At 51.9% G+C, this 19,662-nt stretch overlaps 7 protein-coding genes across 7 annotated transcripts; 5 read left to right on the forward strand and 2 right to left on the reverse strand.

Moving 5' to 3' along the window:
- Positions 1-2,132: 2,132 nt before the first annotated feature.
- Positions 2,133-3,836, forward strand: ASPVEDRAFT_140773 (putative MFS monosaccharide transporter; the record flags this gene model as incomplete). Its single annotated transcript, XM_040807685.1, has 3 exons — positions 2,133-2,226; positions 2,278-2,575; positions 2,639-3,836. 3 exons carry the CDS (start codon positions 2,133-2,135, stop codon positions 3,834-3,836), a joined length of 1,590 nt encoding a protein of 529 aa, XP_040672441.1.
- A 1,155-nt stretch (positions 3,837-4,991) lies between these two features.
- On the forward strand, positions 4,992-6,020 carry ASPVEDRAFT_56252 (Rab family GTPase; the record flags this gene model as incomplete). Its single annotated transcript, XM_040815180.1, has 2 exons — positions 4,992-5,037; positions 5,113-6,020. The coding sequence occupies 2 exons, from the start codon at positions 4,992-4,994 to the stop codon at positions 6,018-6,020; spliced, it is 954 nt and encodes a 317-aa protein (XP_040672442.1).
- Positions 6,021-7,144: 1,124 nt separating this feature from the next.
- Positions 7,145-8,220, forward strand: ASPVEDRAFT_56253 (DUF3431 domain-containing protein; the record flags this gene model as incomplete). Its single annotated transcript, XM_040815181.1, has 3 exons — positions 7,145-7,449; positions 7,536-8,105; positions 8,163-8,220. 3 exons carry the CDS (start codon positions 7,145-7,147, stop codon positions 8,218-8,220), a joined length of 933 nt encoding a protein of 310 aa, XP_040672443.1.
- Positions 8,221-10,422: 2,202 nt separating this feature from the next.
- ASPVEDRAFT_154670 (uncharacterized protein) lies at positions 10,423-11,631 on the forward strand (the record flags this gene model as incomplete). Its single annotated transcript, XM_040808421.1, has 3 exons — positions 10,423-10,841; positions 10,885-11,022; positions 11,094-11,631. 3 exons carry the CDS (start codon positions 10,423-10,425, stop codon positions 11,629-11,631), a joined length of 1,095 nt encoding a protein of 364 aa, XP_040672444.1.
- A 368-nt stretch (positions 11,632-11,999) lies between these two features.
- On the reverse strand, positions 12,000-13,951 carry ASPVEDRAFT_46034 (zinc-dependent alcohol dehydrogenase). The gene is made up of 4 exons (XM_040813451.1): positions 13,613-13,951; positions 13,461-13,556; positions 12,576-13,381; positions 12,000-12,524 (listed from the first exon to the last, which is right to left on the reverse strand). Exons 1-4 carry the CDS (start codon positions 13,773-13,775, stop codon positions 12,246-12,248), a joined length of 1,344 nt encoding a protein of 447 aa, XP_040672445.1. The 5' UTR covers positions 13,776-13,951; the 3' UTR covers positions 12,000-12,245.
- On the reverse strand, positions 13,946-15,216 carry ASPVEDRAFT_46037 (uncharacterized protein). The gene is made up of 2 exons (XM_040813452.1): positions 14,887-15,216; positions 13,946-14,822 (listed from the first exon to the last, which is right to left on the reverse strand). The coding sequence occupies exons 1-2, from the start codon at positions 15,170-15,172 to the stop codon at positions 14,308-14,310; spliced, it is 801 nt and encodes a 266-aa protein (XP_040672446.1). The 5' UTR covers positions 15,173-15,216; the 3' UTR covers positions 13,946-14,307.
- Positions 15,217-17,071: 1,855 nt separating this feature from the next.
- ASPVEDRAFT_140879 (serine/threonine-protein kinase) lies at positions 17,072-19,022 on the forward strand (the record flags this gene model as incomplete). Its single annotated transcript, XM_040807692.1, has 5 exons — positions 17,072-17,250; positions 17,336-18,117; positions 18,161-18,245; positions 18,295-18,523; positions 18,585-19,022. The coding sequence occupies 5 exons, from the start codon at positions 17,072-17,074 to the stop codon at positions 19,020-19,022; spliced, it is 1,713 nt and encodes a 570-aa protein (XP_040672447.1).
- Between the last annotated feature and the right edge of the window lie 640 nt (positions 19,023-19,662).

Here is a 19,662-nt window from a genome sequence, read left to right on the forward strand (position 1 = left end):
CGCATCACAACACAACATCCATCTGACTAATAACCACCACCACCTCGTGCCCAAAGTCCAACAACAATTAATATCGCGTCCCAAACTCAGCACAACCAAAGCAGAAAAAAAGTCTCAACAATGACGTCGCTCGCACCGCGCGTGGTCCAATTCCAGCAAACAAGAGCCAGTGATGATCGCCCTCCGGCGCAAAAAAGTCCCGCGCTCTCCACCATAGCAACCCCACCAGATCCACGTACTCATCCACCGCCATGTCTGGTCCAGTCCATCTAGCAGCGAGAATCAAAGGCGCTAGTCCCGTGCGGGCGTTTGGACGAGCTGCCAAATCATGTTTTCCTGTTTTGTCCTTGGGTCCCGGCGCTCGGCACGGAGCTTAATTTAGTTAAGCCCCGCGAAGGATGCTTAGGGGCTTGGCTGGCTTGGCTGGCTTGGTTGCCTGAAGAGTTTGCCCGTTACGGATTGGCTACGATGTGGAAGGTCGAAGAATGCGTGGTGCGTACGTGAGGGGATATGATGGGGATGCGATATCGCGGGGTGATGGAGGGGGAGATCGTGCTGTGGTGGCGATGCTTATGCTGAGGGGTTCGGTGCACAAGGTTAGTATGTCCGACGAGCAGTCATACCTTCAGTATCTGACAGTTAGGAAAGAGTCGGCAGTCTTATAAGTCTCGCATCTTCCACATCTTCCGCGTTTATGTGGGCCGGAAGGATATATCTCGGGGGCACTGTCTCAGTCTGACAAGCTTGGACATTGATTCTGGAGACTGATAGTCTGCAAGGTGGACTGCCGATTCAGATTTGAACGACAGATCGTCATATCTCATTGCGGGTGCACTGTGCTAAAAGAGGATAATGCATGCACTACCGACCAGGCTGCCGCTTTTTTACTTCGAAGACGTTGAAACATTGATAATTGAGAAGAAGAGTGGACATCGTTGCAGCCGTTATAGTTGGCCACACCGACCTGAGTAGGGTGCTCCATCGCCCATGCAGCAAGTGTCCGAGTCTGAGTGAGACTGTACTCCGTATGGAGACGAAACCACAACTGGATATTTGATGGGTGAGTGGACCGGATACTCGCGTCATGCCATTTGCTTCCCACTTGTTCCATATATGATAGAACCCGAGAGCAGAGATCTCCTTCATTAGGCGAATATCAGAGTGCCGTGGCAGAGTCGCCTTCGAGCGAATGTATTCGGCGACCAGGCAGATCTGTAAGCAGCACAATCCAAACAATTCAATTGGCGAGCCATGACGTGAATTTAAGGAATGTGAATAGTGGCGGGAGCGTCGGGAACGGCTTCCCGACCAACTCCCGAAGGGATGCGCATGCCCCTGGGCCGACCGTGGATACCGAGAACACGGATTGAGGATCCCACAGGCACACGATCTGGCGGCCTTGCTGCGACCGTGCAGGGGATGCGATTTCTGGTCTTGGGCTGTTAGCAACTCGCTCGTTCTCAGAACTCACCAGACCTCGTGGTGCAAGGGGCGCTTATATGGAAGGCAAGGAGTGACATCGTCACGATGAATTCGGCATTATCCATGCATAACTCTCCGCGGCGGTGGGTTTGCATAAGCAGCTGCTCGGTCAACTTACTCAACAAGGTACCGGTCTAAAATTCTTGACTGTTCTTTCGCAGGCTTGTCCGCCCCGTCTGGGTGCGCTGTGATGTCACGGTGGGTGCGTCGGTGGACTGAAGAACCGCCCAAAGAAAATGCTTAGCCCACCCATCGGCGATGCTTTCGTTTTGCGGCTCCACTGTTTAGAAAATTGGTATAGACACTCGTTACACAGCGCCGTCAACACCGTGGATATCGCTGTTTGGCGAACAAGAGCGGAGAACACCAGAGGCTCGTCGCCACACCTACCTCGAGTCTCCAGCTCCTTGCCTCCACCATCACCCCCCAGTGTTAGGGCTTCTGGAGAAGTAGAAATACCCCCCCGTCTTTCCCTCCCCCTTCATTCTCCGCGTCTGGAGTTTTCTGGTTTTCTCTCACTCTCCTTTCCTGTCTATTCGCTCCTTATCCTCCCAAGAAGACAGAAACAAGTTACCAACAACAGGGGAAGTCAAGTCACTAGTCTCAGTTTGGCGCAGCTTTCGCTCCCTACAACCTGATTGACCGTCACTATGGCGCCCTCCTTCGCTGGTATGTCGGGCAGACCGCTGTCCTTGACGGTCTCGACTATTGCGACTATGGGTTTCTTGCTGTTTGGATATGACCGTAAGTTGGCTTGGTACTATGGAGCGCGGGGATAAACTAACTCTGATATAGAGGGTGTCATGTCCGGTATTATCAGTGACAAGGCATTCAACAACGTCTTCACAGCCACCAAGGATGATTCCGTCATGCAGGCTCTGGTGACGGCCGTCTATGAACTGGGTTGTCTTGCAGGTGCTATCTTCGCCCTTGTTTTTGGTGATAGAACGGGTCGTCGATGGATGATCTTCGCCGGCGCTATTGTCATGATCGTCGGTGTGATCATCCAGGTAACCTCCTTCGTGGGCCACATCCCCCTACTACAGTTCTTCTTTGGTCGAGTCATTACCGGTATTGGCAACGGCATGAACACGTAAGTTGCTCATACACTATGCGCCAACCCTAAGTCGACATCAACTAATCAGGGGTACTGCAGTTCCACCATTCCAACCTACCAAGCCGAGTGCTCCAAGACGCACAACCGTGGTCTTCTCATCTGTATTGAAGGTGGTATCATCGCCATCGGCACTGCCATCGCCTACTGGATCGACTTCGGTGCCCACTATGGTCCCTCCGACCTGGTCTGGCGTTTCCCCATCGCCTTCCAGATCTTCTTCGGTATCATCATCATCGTCGGAATGTGGTACCTCCCCGACTCCCCCCGCTACCTGATCTCCAAGGACCGCATCGAAGAGGGAGAGTATGTCCTCGCCGCCCTGGCCGGATGCGAAGTCAGCGATCGGGAGACCCAGGTACAGAAGCAACTCGTCCTCGAGTCCCTCCGTGCCTCCGGGGCCCTCGGCCAGAAGACCCGATTCCGCGACCTCACCACCGGCGGTCCCACCCAGCACCTGCGTCGTATGCTCGTCGGTTCCTCGTCCCAAGTCTTCCAGCAGCTCGGCGGCTGCAACGCAGTCATCTACTACTTGCCCCTGCTCCTTAAGCAAAACCTGCACCAGTCTAACGACATGGCCCTCCTCATCGGCGGTATCAACATGATTGTCTACGCGATCTTCGCCACCTTCTCCTGGTTCTTCGTCGAAAAGATCGGCCGCCGCAAGCTCTTCCTTGGTGGCGCTATCGTCCAAACCGTTGCCATGGTCATCACCTTTGGCTGCCTGATCCCCGGCGACCCGCAGAGCTCCAAGGGTGCCGTCTTCGGTCTCTTCCTCTACATGGCCGCCTTCGGTGCCGCCTGGCTCCCGCTCCCCTGGCTATACCCCGCCGAGCTGTCCCCCGTGCGCACACGTGCAAAGGCCAACGCTGTCTCAACCTGCAATAACTGGCTCTTCAACTTCACGGTCGTGATGATCACTCCCGTCATGGTCGACTCAATCGGGTGGGGCACATACCTCTTCTTCGCATGCTGGAACGCCTTATTCGTCCCCGTCGTGTGGTTCTTCTACCCCGAAACGGCCAACCGCAGTCTCGAGGAAATCGATCTTATCTTCGCCAAGGGATTCCACGACAACATCAGCTATGTCCGTGCTTCGCACGAGCTGCCCAAGCTCGCGGATGACGAGATCGAGGCTGAGGCTGCCAAGTACAACTTCCACCCTGAGACAGAGGGCGAGGTCGAGAAGGGCCACGTTTCCCCGGGAAGCGGCAGCTCGACTGTCGACGGTAATGCTTAAATCAAGTTAAGCAGCTCTCGATTGTTATAGTATATTCGGTGCCCGCATAATGTCTCTTGTGGGTTATTCTGTTGTATGTTGTAAAGGGGAAGACGGATTAAATACACCCTTACTGCTCATCTTATGAATCAGCTGCAGTCGTATCATGTCAGGTGTGATGCGATGCATGGCTTTCCTTCTTTGTCTTATCTTTCTCTCTTTTTCCTTTTTTCCTTCTTTTTTTTTTTTTCCCGTATACCCCAGATTCAGGCTCGGAGATCCAAACCCGTGGACCAGGCGGTGGTGATCTCTTTTTTTTTAGACACTATCTCGATACCATGTTTCATGTACTTGATACTAGTGTTGATAGGCAAGCAATATATTGTCACTTCTAACTAGTTCCTCTGATAAGTAAAAAATGACTAAATGTGTCATCTGCCGCGGGTATGATTAACCGCGATTGCGAAGAGATGGCGCTTTTGAGTTTCTCAGATTCCGATCAATTGTGGACAGTCATTGCACGGATCTTGCAGATGATGCAAGCTGCAGCCCCGCTCGGACTGTGGCTGCGCGTCCTGCGATGGCTGCTTGCCTAGCTACGGGTGCCAGCATGAGTCACTGGCCTGTTCAAGCGGGAGATGCACTGGAACGGTAACTGCATAACGCCCACGCAAGAGAAGCAGAGAAGGAGCCTGCTATTGAGTGAAGGACCCCTGGTTCGCGCTCTTGGCAAATGGGATACCCTGGTAAGTTGTAACTTTGGGAGTCAGCAAGGGGTCGGTTTATAACTCACAGATCAACAACTGGGGATGAGCAACAAACAGGGCGAAAATTAAAATAATGTAAGTTAATAAAAAATGGGACAAAGAGAGGTGAAGTCAGTGAACACTGAACACCTGATGCTGTCGTGATCTGCTGATTTCTTTCAGTTTCAGCAGCTCAGCCTCGTTCCGCTCCCTCATTCAGCCCTCTCTCTCTCTATTCCCCGCCTCCATTCCCCCCTCCTTCACCTACCTGCTCACCACTTTTTTTTTTAGTAGTCCCTTCTATCCCTCTCCTCTACATTCTACGCTTTATATCTTACGCGCTCTTTTTAACCTCTGTCTTGCCTCCCTGCTTTCTCTGGATCATGAAAATCCAGTTCTCGCGCGGCCCCGCCTTAACACCAACCCCGCTATGAGCTCCCCCCTAGAGGCCAAGATCGTAGTGCTAGGCGCCCAAGGTATGCCCTCCAAACATACAAACACTATACCCCAAACGCCTCCCCAGTCAACCACTAACTAACCCTCCGGTCCAGGCGTCGGCAAAACCTCCCTCGTCCAGCGGTACGTCCGCAACGCCTTCAACGCATCCTCCACAGCCTCCACCGTCGGCGCCTCCTTCGTAACAAAGCGCGTCTTCGACAGCACCTCCGACACCCTCGTCCGCCTCCAGATCTGGGACACCGCAGGCCAGGAGCGGTTCCGGAGTATATCGCGACTGTACTACCGGGGCGCGAACGCATGCCTCCTGTGCTACGACATCACGGACGAGGCGAGCTTCATGGAGATGACGGGGTGGCTGGGCGAGTTGAAGCGGAATCTGGGGAGCGGTGACACTGGAGGTGGGGATGAGGATGGAGGACAGTTGCCGATTGTGGTGCATGTTGTCGGGACAAAGAGCGATATTGTTGCCGATGACCCCGCGAAACGGAAAGTGCCGTTTGAGAGGACGATTGCGTATGTTGCTGAGCAGCTTTATCCGAGTCGGGCTTCGACGCCGCCGCCTACGGCGACTGTTTTTGGTGCTGGGTCTGGGGGGCGGTCGTCGAGTGCTACCCTGCCTGGTGGGATGGGGGTTGGGGTGGATAGCAAGCGAAGCAGTGGGTTCTGGGGACAGGATATTGGGTGGGATTGCTGCCATGAGATTAGCGCAAAAGACGGGGAGGGTGTCGAGGAGGTGTTCCGGGTGATTGCGAGGAAACTGGTGGAGCAGAGGACGAAGCGGGATGCGGAGGCCATGGCTGGGGCGATGTCACCGGGGGGTTCGTCGTCGGCGTTTGAGGGGCCGGCGGGGTCGAATTCTGGGGTTGGGATTGATGGAGGTGGGAGTTTCCGGCTGGGGATGAACGATAAGAGGCGGAGCTGGTTGATGTTTCCGCCGAGCAGTACTGGGGATGAGGGGGAAGCGATTGAGGCTGTGAAGAAGAAAGCGCGGTGTTGCTGATTACTGTCTCCGTTGTTTTTTCTTTTTCATTTTCATTTTTCTTTTCTGCTTGCATGACGCAGCGTTAGTTGGTTTGGCGTTGGCATATGATTTTGCATGGTTGATGGGTGCTGGCACTCACAAAGGACGGCGGTACATGACTGATGTATAAATGTTGGTATGGACACGATGGTTAGAATACCCAACAGAACCAGATTCTACATTTCGCAATTCCCCTTCGATATTACGATGTGAACTCCGGAGTAGACTCCGTCAAGACCCTGCAAGATCCAAACATCGAACATCCGAACTGACGAATCCAAGAATAGTTCATCCCTGCAGAGTGGTGTGTTCCACGCTAAACTGCGATCAAATATGATAGGAGCGGGTCCGACGATCCAGTCTGGCCAACGCAAAGCCCGTCGCAAATAAAATGAACGATGATGATCAGCATTAATTTTTACGGCCGCGCGTCTAGCCATGCAGCAAGAGAACAGGTGGTCAGCCATTCGGGGGTGTCAGTTTCAGCTGGATACGAGCGTGCTTTCGTATTTGTGCAACGATTCGGTGAGACTGAGGCTGAAGAATCTCATTGTCGGACAGGGATAGATGGAGACCGAGAACGGTCAATGGACCCTGGCGACAGAGTTCAGGGACTGGACCACCAGGGCTGGCTGGAACTCCATCGGGCGCGCGCCAGTGGATGATCGGCCGAGTGGACGGAGATTCTCCAGCGTTCAGTGCTCAATCTGAATCCGCGACTGCGGCTGCTCTATCCGGAAGTGTAACAGGAGCACCCGCAGCCAGCAAGGGCGAGGCTCGGCATTGCTGGATGGCGACACCGACACGTTGCAGGCGAAGTTTTCGGATATTTATTGAACACTGGCGAGGTGGTCCTCCGGACTGCTCGCTGGGAATTGGCTTACTGGAACCTCATCAGAAGTGCTGCTTGGAATCGACCAATCCGGCCGGTTCCCGTTCTGACCCCCCAACCCAACCGGCCACTCACGCGCTGCCCTCACCTCTTCCGCTGCTTCAATCTTTTTCTCCTTTTCCCCTCCACCTCGCCCTTCGTGACCCTGTCCGTGTCTCTCGTTTGTCTTCTCTCCATTCTTCCTTGATTCTATCGCTATTGAGGTTATGAAATGAGAGGGTCTCTGCGCATCGGGGCCGCCGCCCTCCTTACTGTCTCGCTTCTCTTCCTCCTGGGCCGCCTGTTCAACGTCGCTCCCCAGGTTCCACGCCCACAGGCCCGATGGATCTTCAATGTCGGTAGCAGGCCAGATCCCTCCGAGCTCAACTCCTGGAGATCGCGATGGTCGAAGAGCGAATCCGGCGTTGCTCCCAAGACCTACGACACGACTCCCATCACCGTCCCTAATGATCGCATAATCGTAATGGCCAAGCTGGCCGTGGAGGATACGAATTGGGTCGGCGCCGAGCTGGCAGAGTATGCGGCCATCCCTTTTTTCCTTTTTCCTACTTTTTATTTTTTTTTTCATCTGCCAAACCGAACTGACAATTATCTGAATTTAGGTGGCGAAGCTTCATCTACACGGTCGACGATCAAAACGCGGCGCGACACACTCCCATGAACAAGGGCCGCGAAGCTCTCGCCTACCTCCAGTACATCGTCGACCACTACGATGATCTCCCAGCGACGATTGTTTTCATCCACAGCCACCGTGACGGCTGGCCTGGTGCGTGGCACACCGACACTTTCGACTACAGCAACGTGGAATCGCTCCGGTCGCTGCAGATCGACTTTGTGCAGCAAAACGGTTACGCCAACCTCCGCTGCCAGGAAAGCCCCGGCTGCCCCGACGAAATCAGACCCTTCCGGAACCCGCCCCGACCGGGGAAGAACGCCGAGAAGATCTACGCTGATGCGTGGAAGGCGCTGTTCCTGAACGACGATGTCCCGGAAGTTGTCGCGGCCCCGTGCTGTTCGCAGTTCGCAGTCTCCCGAGAGCAGGTCCTCCAACGCCCGTTGAGCGACTACCAGCGATACTACAACTGGGTGCTCGGAACCGACCTTCCTGATGACCTGACCTCCCGTGTAATGGAATATACTTGGCATATTATTTTTGGACAAGACTCAGTCTAGTACGTTCCCGCCCTTAGTCGATCCAAGCCCCATTTGAAATGCTAACCCGTATCCAGCTGCCCCGACGTTTTCCAATGTTATCAAGACGTCTACGGTACCGCTTCTCTCTGGTAATTTTGGATAATTCTTGTATATATTAAAATAACCGATTTTCTGCACCCCCTGACGACGACATATGTGACAAACTTACTTTTCCCCCCTTCTTCTGCCAGGCCAGGCGCACGTTGTACATTAATCGGACTTTGCATTACGGGCATCTTATTATAGACTATTTAACCACTTTTCTTTGGGTTTCGGGGTCATGGCTATCAGATAAAAGTTATTTTAGTGATTATAGTGATTGGTTGAGTTCCTCCCTCTTCCGCACGCGGCGCTGTCCCATTGCGGATATCTCAGATCACGCGACGCCACGCCAAGCTCAGTTTTGGTAGCAAGGAATAAACATCCGACGGTGTAACGATCCACCACGTAAGGCTGACTGATGAAGTTCTCTTCTGGACGGCGCAAATCTAAATTTAATCCTGTCTCTAGTGTGAGTTCCTGAAGATCTAGGATGTTGGGGGTGGTGCTTGTTTCTCCAGCCAGCTCTTCGTGGTTCGTGCAAAGGCAGCTCTACTTCACAGGATCAAAATCCAAAACGCCAGGATTATTAGCACTGGCGAGGGTTGATACCAAGAGTGAGGTTGAGAACCCCAGAGGTTTGCAGGTCAAAGGAAACAACCCCTTTGTGGCTCGGTGCAGAGTGAGTAAACAAGGTGAGGAAAGAGGAGGAGCGTAAAAAAATCACTACTTGCTGAATGAAAGGGTGGCATACATATAGGAGTCTCTACTGCCAAGTGCGGCTATACACTTAACTAGCTAATTCTGGTAATGACTCATGCCGGGGTGCTATCTAATAAAAGGTAATTGATCAGTATTGCATAGAATAACAGCTTGTAGATAGCAAATAGTTCTCATATACATGACACATGCCCAACGCGAGTAGCCTTGACTATCAAGAAAGCGGCCGCGATAATAACACATAAAGCACAAACCAGAGTTTCAAAAATTTTAAGATCCAGGTTCAGTAGTTTGACATATCGCCATTACTATGGAGGTATGGGGCCCAAACATGATAGGCTAATGTTTCGAGAATACATCTGTGCCAGTGTGAGTGAGGTAACTAGTCAAGAGGTTATTAAGATCTTATCTTATATGTAATAGATAACATACGTATATCGGCAGTCTGGGTAGAGCCTGATCAGTTATTACAGAAGATCGCGAACCCCCGGCTTTTCTTCTCGCGTTCTTCCCGGGGGTGAATTTCCTTGGTCGGATATATAACGACGTACAGTCGAAGGTGTACCAGGCATCGTTGATTTTGTTGACAAGAGGATCCTTGCCACTGTAAGTCCCGTACCATTTGTCAAGTGCCTCTTTGTCTGCTGCCGCGAGAAGCAAACGGCCGCTCCCTTTGTTGAAGCCGAATTGCTATATAAAAATGGAGGTTAGCCATGTTTCGCTGAAGAAGCTACCTTGGGGGTTCCTGAACAGATAATACCTACGTTAAGGCCTATAACATATGTGTAAACGGGCGACGTCTGGTAATCTCTTCTGCGTCAGTTCGGATCTGGTGTATTGACGATCGCCCTATGGATACTGGTCTGAATTGAAAGATCAGAGACATTGACGGCCTCGATTAATGGCTCGGTGGGTCATCGCTGTGTCTCATCCCTTTTGCTGTTAAGGATTTTGAGAACTTAGGATGTTGTTTTTTCGCTGGGCTGGTGTTTACCGTGGTGTCTGCTTCTCACTTGCAATATCTTCAAATACAGCCATCTTTCCTTTCCATTTCCCATATCCCATCTTCAACTTCAGTTTCACTGTTCACCGTGACCGTGGCTAAATTTGTCCCATATTCTGCATACTCTTTTTATCCTTCGCTTCATTCTCAAACCATGGGTTCTCATATAGTGGACCTTGAACTCCATGCCTTATCTACGGATGGCCATCCCTCCGATTCCCAGACCCCCAGAACGCCAGCCAGTGACGACAACTCCTCGTCCATACCTACTACCGTTCCCCCGCTGCACCAGGCCCCTACCGCGCCCTGCTCTCCCCCTGCACCACTCTCGCCATCCGATCGCTGGGTAAGCTTGCGATATTCCTTTCCTATATTCAGATACTGACAAAGGCACTGAAGATCAGAAATACGCACATCGAGAACGTATTCATGACATCTGGGAACGCAGGAACTGGCCTTTATTCGTACTGTAAGAGGTTGGAAGCTAGGCTTGAATCTCCGGACTCTGTCTTGCGGGCTTGCTGGCTGGACGCATGGCCGGGAGTAGCACCGCTACCTTCTGGCAGTGGGTTGAAGCGCTGAATGGCGGGATCAAAGATATCCGAGTCGGAGGGAATGCGGAGACCACTTACAGGGACATTGTCCGTCATCTCTACCCAGCTGCTTCCCACACTACCGAAATCGGTGCGGTGTCCTACCTCATTTTCGCGACAATATGTTGCGTCACGGCCGTGGGCAGGCCCACGATAAATCCTCCTCCGAGCAACAACAGGGCCACAGCTCTGGGGATGCAAATCCATGGAGCGCAATTCCGGGTTCCTGTGGAGACATCTATTGACTCTCTCGTCAGCAATTCCTTCGTCGACTCGCAGAGGCTTACTCAGGCCGACCCCTGTCGAACGCCTGGCAACAACGCAGTCCACCCCGACAACTTGGATTTGAGTGTGGTAGAGTACGCGTCTTCCCACAAGGTAGGCCAGGGACTGAAGATAAAGTTTGTGCAAAACATGGTCGATTTATTTACGCTTCGACCCCACAGCTGGAGAACTTTCTATTTTCGCCTGGCCGTCTATCTGTCTGGCCACTCTGGCTGGCCGGGCTGAGAACGGGACCGGGGTGGCACTCGCCAGTCTGTATGATACTGCCCTCTTCCACTTTTACCGTTATGACTTTGACATCTAATCATTCGTTTCTTTACATGCAGGCTAGCTGAAAGGCTTCGAGGGTCGGCCTCCGACCCAACTATCTTCGAAGAAGTACTCTTGTCGATGCGGCTACTCTTTGCCAGATCGAAGAAGTCTCGAGACATGTTTTTGAAACGAGTAGGCCAGGAGGAGCAGCCTGTTGACCCCTTTTGGGGTGAATGCGTATCACCGATAAACGCAGGTAATGCTCAGACGTCTTCTCGCTCTCGTTTTCCACCCGTCTTTATTCGCTGCTCGGAGTCTATGAGGTACTTCAATAACGCCTATTTCGCAGACTATGCGCTGGACCCGGAGCTGTGGAATCGCCTACAAGACAGCAGAGCCTGCAGCGCAGCAGCAGTGTTCCCCGTATTCGCGGACCGCCTGACAACCCTGCAGGTCTTTATAAACCCGCAATCAGTTGACGGCTTCTGGGAACTCGTGAGGGGCCGTCGAAACTGGGCAGAAACCGTTAAGTTTCGAGTTTCTCTGGCTGCCATTGCTTTAACCGTGATTGAGATAGTGATACCGCTCGTTGTTACGAAGGCTACCAAGTGAGTCCGGCCCATTGGTGCTTCAGTTGGGTCGAGAGGCTCGGTTTTGTTTTCTTTCCTCTCTCTTTGTTGGATAGCCGTCAAGATCAGATCAACACTCAGATCGGGCCGGGAAGACCACCTAACCCAGATCGGAAGTTCTATGGTCGGCCCGGGCCCGCCTGGATCAGGTGCACTCCACAGTCCCCAGATCGACGGTTCTTTAAGATGGGAATCCAGTTGCGCGTTCCCAGCTTTAAGTTATTTCTGGGCATTACTCACTCTTGAGACCTGCTTCTGCAAATGAACCAGCCCTCCAACACCTTTAATTCTCTGTTTTTCGGGATATTCCAGCTATGAGATTTCGTCAATCGCCTCTGCTTTGTTCAGTACCTTTCTTGACTCTTTCTATTCTTCTCTAACTATTTTTAATAGTGCTATGGCTACCCATTATCTTTCGCCGGTTCACTTTGTGGGTTTTGATGTTGCTTATATGCATCCGGTACTTGCAGAGTAATATTTGGAGTGTTGACAAGAAAAATAAAGATTCCGTATGCCACCAACTCCTGTGATATTATTGTTTCAAACTATCAGATACTAATAAGTCAATTTGGAATACAGCAAATCCAATGACCGCATTCAAAGTCTGGTCAACTCTGGTGACTCTGGGGCTCTCGGCTTCGAGTGTCTCGTTTCCAGGTATACTTTCTGCATACCTTTTTCGCGTTGGTTGAACATTGCATACACCTTGTCGATATCCTCGAGCCGGAGTCGATGGCTGACCATATGGAGCGGGTCAATCTTTCCCTTCTGAACAAGCTCCATCAGTCCCTTCCAGTACTTATGCACCGGAGCCTGGCCATTCCCGATCAATCGGACACCGGTCTGCATAAGCGCTCCGATATTAAAGTGGTTCGTCTGCACGCATCAGCAATCATCCTCTGCGACAATGTCTGGGGCGGTACTCACAAATCCAGCGTAAACTCCCGTTAGTCCAACCCGTCCAAACGGCCTGACCGAGGTAATCATCTCATTCACGATCTCTGAGGTATCCGTCTCTGCCCCCATCATCTGCTCAAAGAAATGCACCCACCCCTTCGCATACTCGCCCCCAACACACTCCAAACAGGCATCCAAAGAATGTTCCGTCATCTGGTGCAGCTGGCTAGAAACCGACTCGCCCTTGGGCAATTTCGAAAAATCCAGCGTCTCAACCTTGGGCACCTTCGCCTTCACGAAATCCAGCCTCCACGCTCCATCCGCGCCATCAATCAAAATCACCCGACTTGCCCCATGATAGAACGCGAATTCCACACTCATCTGCCCAATTGGCCCAGCACCCCAAACAGCAACAACATCGCCCTCGTTGACCCCGGTATCAACAACACAGTGCCAGCTCGTTGCCACGACGTCACTCAAATACAACGCCCTTTCGTCCGGCACCGCATCGGGGATGGGTAGCAGATTGACATCCCCAAACGGTACGCGCACAAACTCGGCCTGTCCTCCGGCAAAGCCACCTGTAAAATGGCTATACCCGAAGATCCCAGCCGTGCGCTTCCCGTACATTGCGTTCGTGATGCTGTTCTCGTTGGTGTTTTCACACTGGCTGTACATTTCGGCTTTGCAGCGCCGGCAGGTCCCGCAGGCAATGGGGAAGGAGACAACGACGCGCTGGCCTGGCTTGTATTTTGTGACCCCTGGTCCGACGGAGTCGATTACTCCGCAGCATTCGTGGCCGAGGACGTCGCCTTTTTGGAGTTGGGGAATTACGGCTGTTGAAAACCCGTTAGGCTGTCACTAAAACAAGAGAATTCAAGGCACTTGGAGTCTGTTCATACTGGGTCACCATACCATGATATAAGTGCAGATCACTTCCACATATTGTACTCCCTGTTATTCTGACGATGGCGTCGGGGGCGTCCACGATGCGTGGTTTGGGCATTTCAACTGACATCCAACCAGTTAGATCGCCATCTGGGCCTTGTTATCCTGGGCGCACGAACCAATTCCAACCTCATTCTTTCCCTCCCAGACCGTCGCGCGGATCTTCTCGCCCGTCTCGACACCGTACTCATTGTTGTAATTGCTGATGTCAGTGGTGGTCGTTGCTGTGTCGCTGTGGCCAATGGCCTTCTCGACGAAATTTGCAGCCTGGGTTGCAGCCATATTAAGGACCCTGGGGGTTTAGCTTTTGTTTTAAGTCGTGTTATTGGTTGTTGGTATATATTTTCGGTGAAGGGTAGAAGATATCGATTTAGAATTTCACCACCGCTGCTATATTTTTAGTTGAATTTTATCAGATTAAGTATAAGTATAGCATTGCAGTGCTCTTTGAACGTCCGCTGACTCTCTCTTCTTTAATATCAAGATATCTTTTGCTCTCGTCGACGCGACATTTGCATCACGGTGACATCACATGATCATCTGGCTTCCCTGCCATGGACGCTGCTCTCACCATGGGCTGGCCCAGCCCTTGATCTCGAATCGCGTCAGGATGACACCTATGAGCGCGGGTTAACTCTAGGGACGTTCAGTTAAGCCTATCGACCCCTCGCGTGTGGCGTTCGGGCAGAGAAGAGGTAATTGCCGCTGGCTGTGCCCTAACTAACCAAACCCACCCTGCGTAGTATTCCAAGCCATAATACAGCAGCTCCACAACATTTAAATTCATAAACATCAAGTCTCAGTACGCACTGGCCTACCAAGGTTGCACCCCATCCCGATTGACCACCCTCCCAACATCCCCGTCACGCCTCCCCTCAAGTACATCCCGAAACAGTGCCCCTGCAACAGCCGGATCCCCGGCTCCCATCTTCTTCAAAATCTCCGGATTCCCACCTAAATTCGTCGCCAACAGCCCCGGGCTGATCGCAAACACCTTGACCCCATCCTTCGTCAGGATCCGATCCCACTCGCGCATCATCATATTCAGGCCCGTCTTGGCGCTGCGGTACGCAGCCACATTCATCATTGTCTTCGGCCACCCAGGCTCAGGGACCATCCGGTCAGCAGGTGTGGTCTTGGTCACAGTGCCTTCGAGCGTCGCTGTCCCAGATGTAACGAAGACTATACGCGGGTCGTCACTTTGCAGGAGCAAAGGGATGAACGTTGCTGTTACGATCTGGGTCCCTGTGACGTTGACGTCCCACGATTTATTCCAGGCTTCGCGCGTGGAGATCTCGCCACGGAGACCGCGCTGGTCGAATTGTGCTCCTGGGAGGTTGTTAGCATGCCTGAACACCTATACTACCGGAATGGTATGGTATGGTATTCCTACCAGCGTTATTAACAAGCGCATCCACCTTCCCAAATGTTCCCTTTACCTCGTCGTAGGCTTTCTCGATAGACTCGTCCGACTCGAGATCGAGAACCGCGGGTGTCAGCTTGCTCGATGAAGACGAGCACTCGCTCTGGATTTCGCTGATCGCGTCTTGCGCTTTGGATAGTGATCTCGCGGCAATGATAATGCTGTACGCCCTGTCGGCGCTGTATAAGGCCCTCGCGACGTGGAAGCCGATTCCGGTGTTGGCACCTGTGATGAGGATGACTTTTGCATCGGCCATGATATAAATCCCTTTTTGATTTCCTCGCGTTGCTTGCCATTCCGATGGCTCTCGATTTTGGGGCGTATAAGTAGTAGTAGGCTTAAATCCGGCGAAGGGGGGTATCTCCGCCGCGTGGGTTAAATCCACTGGTTAAATCCGAAAGTATTCTGCACTTTCAATGGGGATATTCTTGGTTGGCGAGTAGACGAGGGTGCATAGACCAAGTAAAGGGGCCAAAACAGCATGGCTGTGCGGCGTGAGTGCATGTCGACCCACCACTAAGTACAGTCCAGCGTGGGGTTGTTTGAAGCCTTGGATAAGAAGCTTGCTCTACGAGCTAATCGCAGGACCAATCGGCTGCATGATAAGCGCAATGGTCGAACGTGGGTTGTGAATAATATGTATAAATGGAGCATTAGATATGGAGGCTGATGGTGCCTCCGCATACTTTATATAACTGGGGATATATATTTCAAACCGGGCAACTGGCAATGAACAAATACTTTATTCTCATATAACCGTCAATAATTTCTTCAAATAACATATGACCAGTCCTATATCAGTGGTTCTGATTGGGATAGTATTCTTCATTATCGTACTCTTCACAGGGACTATATATACTATTCCATTCGCTTCATTATACGTGGAATGGCGAACCCAAGCCCAAATATTTTCTAGATTTAGAGACCTGACATTGTGCTTTCCGTTCTACTTCGTCGCTCATATGCCGAGTCTCACTACTTTGAGGAGTTTGCATTTGTTGTAAATTCTGATGTGAATGCGTCAACCATTTGGGATCAAATTTACAACCATCGCTACAAGGCATAATGCAGGGTTGAGCCTCGGCAGGAGCCAAAAAGGTCGTAGCGCATTCAGCATTGTTCTATACAGGGTAGAAAATAGGCAGCTTCAAAGAGAACAGTAAACTTACAGATAATCAGGTACGATTCGCGGCCTATTGCATGGAACTCTTCTTATTTCCACCCCACTCCAAGTCGTAAATACTCAACAAAGAGGCGGTGTTGTTGATGCGCCCTTCAACCACGCACTTCCATCCAAACAGCAACGCAGACTCAGTTATTATCTTGCGGGCGCATTTGCTTTTTGTACGGTGAAGAGTCCGACCAGGCTAGATGTGCATCATCGCGAATCCTGGCGAATCTCTTCAGTGCTTGGCCTCCGATCTTCACCTGAGTCGTTGTTCTTGCTCACTTTACCGAGATTCCATGCATGGCGACCCAAGCACGATATAGATTTACTGGGCCATCTGGTATTAATGTATTTTTCTCCTTGCTTGATTCTGGGGTATAAATTGGAAGCGGGACGGTGCCAGCAACGAGAACGTGGTTGCGCCTGGCGATGATTTGCCACATCGGAGTGCGCTGAGCATCGCCTGTCCTTCTCGCCTGCTTGCGGACATTCCCCATTGTCGATCATCACTTCGCGGCTTTTCCTTTCAAGCAGTCGAGAACCTGCCTGGCCCTCTTAATCATCGCTGCTTGGATTCCAGCCGGACCAGCTGCTGGAGATTTTCACATTGTTTGCGTCATTTGCCTCTCTTGGGCGTCCCCAACTCAATTCAATTGCCCCTTCGTCCACTTTCTTTCTGTCCGCATCGGTCGCGCCTCTTTGTCTAGCAATTTGTCGTGCTAGAAGTGTTTGCCGAGTTCTTTTTGAGAATCGCGGCCGTCGCTTGCACTCGAGTCGGCCTGGTTGCGGGCAGCTGTCGCTCTCAGCCAAACAACCCCTCAGCTTCCAAGTTCGCACAACCCAAGCCCAGCCTGAACCGCTCTCCAGTCTCCGCCGCCAACCTCCTCCGTCTTTTGCTCTCCCCTCCGCTGCGCTCTTGCCAGCCCAACAACTGCCCTTTATCTATCCCCCCCTCTCTCTTGCTCGCTCTTCCCTTTGCCCGGTCCCATGGAAGGCGTCGATCTCCAATCCGTCCTCAACAAAGGCAAGCAGATGGCCTCCAACGTCGCCTCCGCCACCAACGGCACCACCAATAAGAAGAGAAGAAAGGGCACCGACTTGAAGCCCATCGTCACCAACGATTCCGCGATGCCTCCTAGCGACCAAGCGGGTTCGACTGGCGACCCGTATGTTTTCCCACTTCATCCCTTCCGCCCCTCACTGTGGCGCTGCATCTGTATTTTCCCTGTGCTAACCCGCTTCCGATGATAGTGTCCCGCCATCACGGTCTGGCTCCTCGTCCTCCGAAGAAGAAGTCGAAACCACTGCCGAGGAGGAAGACTCAGAAGACTACTGCAAGGGTGGCTACCATCCCGTCCAGATCGGAGAGCTCTACAATAATGGCCGATATGTCGTCGTGCGCAAGTTGGGGTGGGGTCACTTCTCGACCGTCTGGTTATCCCGCGACACAACGACAGGGAAACACGTCGCCCTGAAAGTCGTCCGGTCGGCCGCTCATTATACCGAAACCGCCATCGACGAAATTAAATTATTAAATCGCATTGTCCAAGCCAAGCCTTCCCACCCTGGGCGCAAGCACGTCGTTAGCTTGCTTGACTCTTTCGAGCACAAGGGCCCGCACGGGGTCCATGTTTGCATGGTATTCGAAGTGCTGGGAGAGAACCTCCTCGGTTTGATTAAGAAATGGAACCACCGCGGTATTCCCATGCCGCTTGTGAAGCAGATTACGAAACAGGTGCTTCTAGGCCTTGATTATCTTCACCGGGAATGCGGGATTATTCATACCGACCTGAAACCCGAGAACGTCCTGATCGAGATCGGCGATGTTGAGCAAATCGTGAAGACATACGTTAAGGAGGAGGAAAAGAAGGCACAGAAGGAGAAGGAAGACAACCGTAACGGTCGGCGGAGGCGCAGGACATTGATCACTGGCAGCCAGCCGCTACCGAGTCCTCTGAACACCAGCTTCGATTTTAAACACAGCTCCCAAAATTCTCACAGCAGCCTCAGCCAGCTTGTCAATGAGTCGCCAGGTGCGGAGAGCCAATTGAAAGTATAATGTATTATCGCTGACAGAGACAGGTCCCGAAACCCCGTCGATGAAACAAATACTCGGCATCAAGGATGAGGATGAGCAGCACAAGCAGAGAGAAAAGACTGCGTACGTGGAGTGACCTGTTTTTAAGCAACCGTTTACTAACAACTGACAGCGACTTGCTGGAACGAGAGGTTTCTGGAATTTCACTTGATAAGTCATCCTCAAACGACGAAGAGGTTGATTGCGGCATTATCTCTGTGAAGATTGCCGACCTGGGCAATGCATGCTGGGTTGGCCACCATTTTACCAATGATATCCAGACACGCCAATACCGCTCGCCCGAGGTTATTCTGGGATCTAAATGGGGGGCGAGTACGGACATATGGAGTATGTCCTGCATGGTAAGCCTGCCATTGAATATTATCCCATGGTGGAGGGTTACGGAAGGTCTAACTTTCGCAGGTTTTCGAATTAATAACCGGCGACTACCTGTTCGATCCTCAGTCTGGTACTCGGTACGGCAAAGATGATGACCACATAGCGCAAGTTATCGAGCTGCTTGGTAACTTCCCGAAGTCGCTCTGCCTCTCAGGTCGCTGGTCGCAAGAGATATTCAACCGCAAGGGCGAACTACGCAATATCCACAGACTCCGCCATTGGTCGTTACCTGATGTGCTAAGAGAGAAATACCACTTCTCGCCCTCACAGGGTATGGCCATTAGCGACTTCCTCCTGCCGATGCTGGAGGTGCTGCCGGAAAAACGTGCCAATGCTGGTGGTATGGCATCACATGAATGGATGAAGGATACCCGGGGGATGCAAGAGGTCGACCTGGGTCTCGTTCCCGGCAGTAGAGGAGAAGGCATTGAGGGATGGGCCACAGAGGTAAAGCGGAGATGAGCGTGAAGCCCAAATTGATCCGATATAACGACAGTATATGTCTCGAGTGACGATTTTCCTTCATTTGTCATAATTTCCTTGCTGCGCATTTTCCACATCTTGGGCCGATGGCTAGTTGTTGGTTGTCCATGACCACTCCGTACATTCTAAACGTCCACCTACTCTCTCTCCCCCCTCCTCTCTCTTCCTCTCTTCATCCTCCTCTACTCATTCTTTACTATCATAGAGTCTGATTTTCTGTCTGATGTGTCCACTTTGCTACACCTCAACTTTACCTCTCCCCACTCCACCTCTATTTCTCCTGCCTTTAGACGCCCTACGGGGTATTGATGTCGGAGATGGATATATTACGGTGGTCGATTCTTGTCCTTGCCATTTTCCATTTACGGTCCGGGATATCTGATGTTTGCGATAGCAATTGTACGTATGGGTTCTGGGGTGTCTGAGATAGGACTATGCAATATGATCCCATCTCTTGTTAGAGATTGAACGAGAACTGCGTTTTGCCTGGCGTAGGCTATGTGCTATAACCCATTTCGCCTAAGCTCTTCGTCTTCGTCCGATTCTTCGCCTTCATCTGCATCAACCTCACTCGGTAACTCAACAGGAAACCACCCAACCCGCGCAAAGTCTACATAGA

This window comes from Aspergillus versicolor, assembly GCF_001890125.1.
Source record: "Aspergillus versicolor CBS 583.65 unplaced genomic scaffold ASPVEscaffold_11, whole genome shotgun sequence".
Taxonomy (NCBI): Eukaryota; Fungi; Ascomycota; class Eurotiomycetes; order Eurotiales; family Aspergillaceae; genus Aspergillus; species Aspergillus versicolor.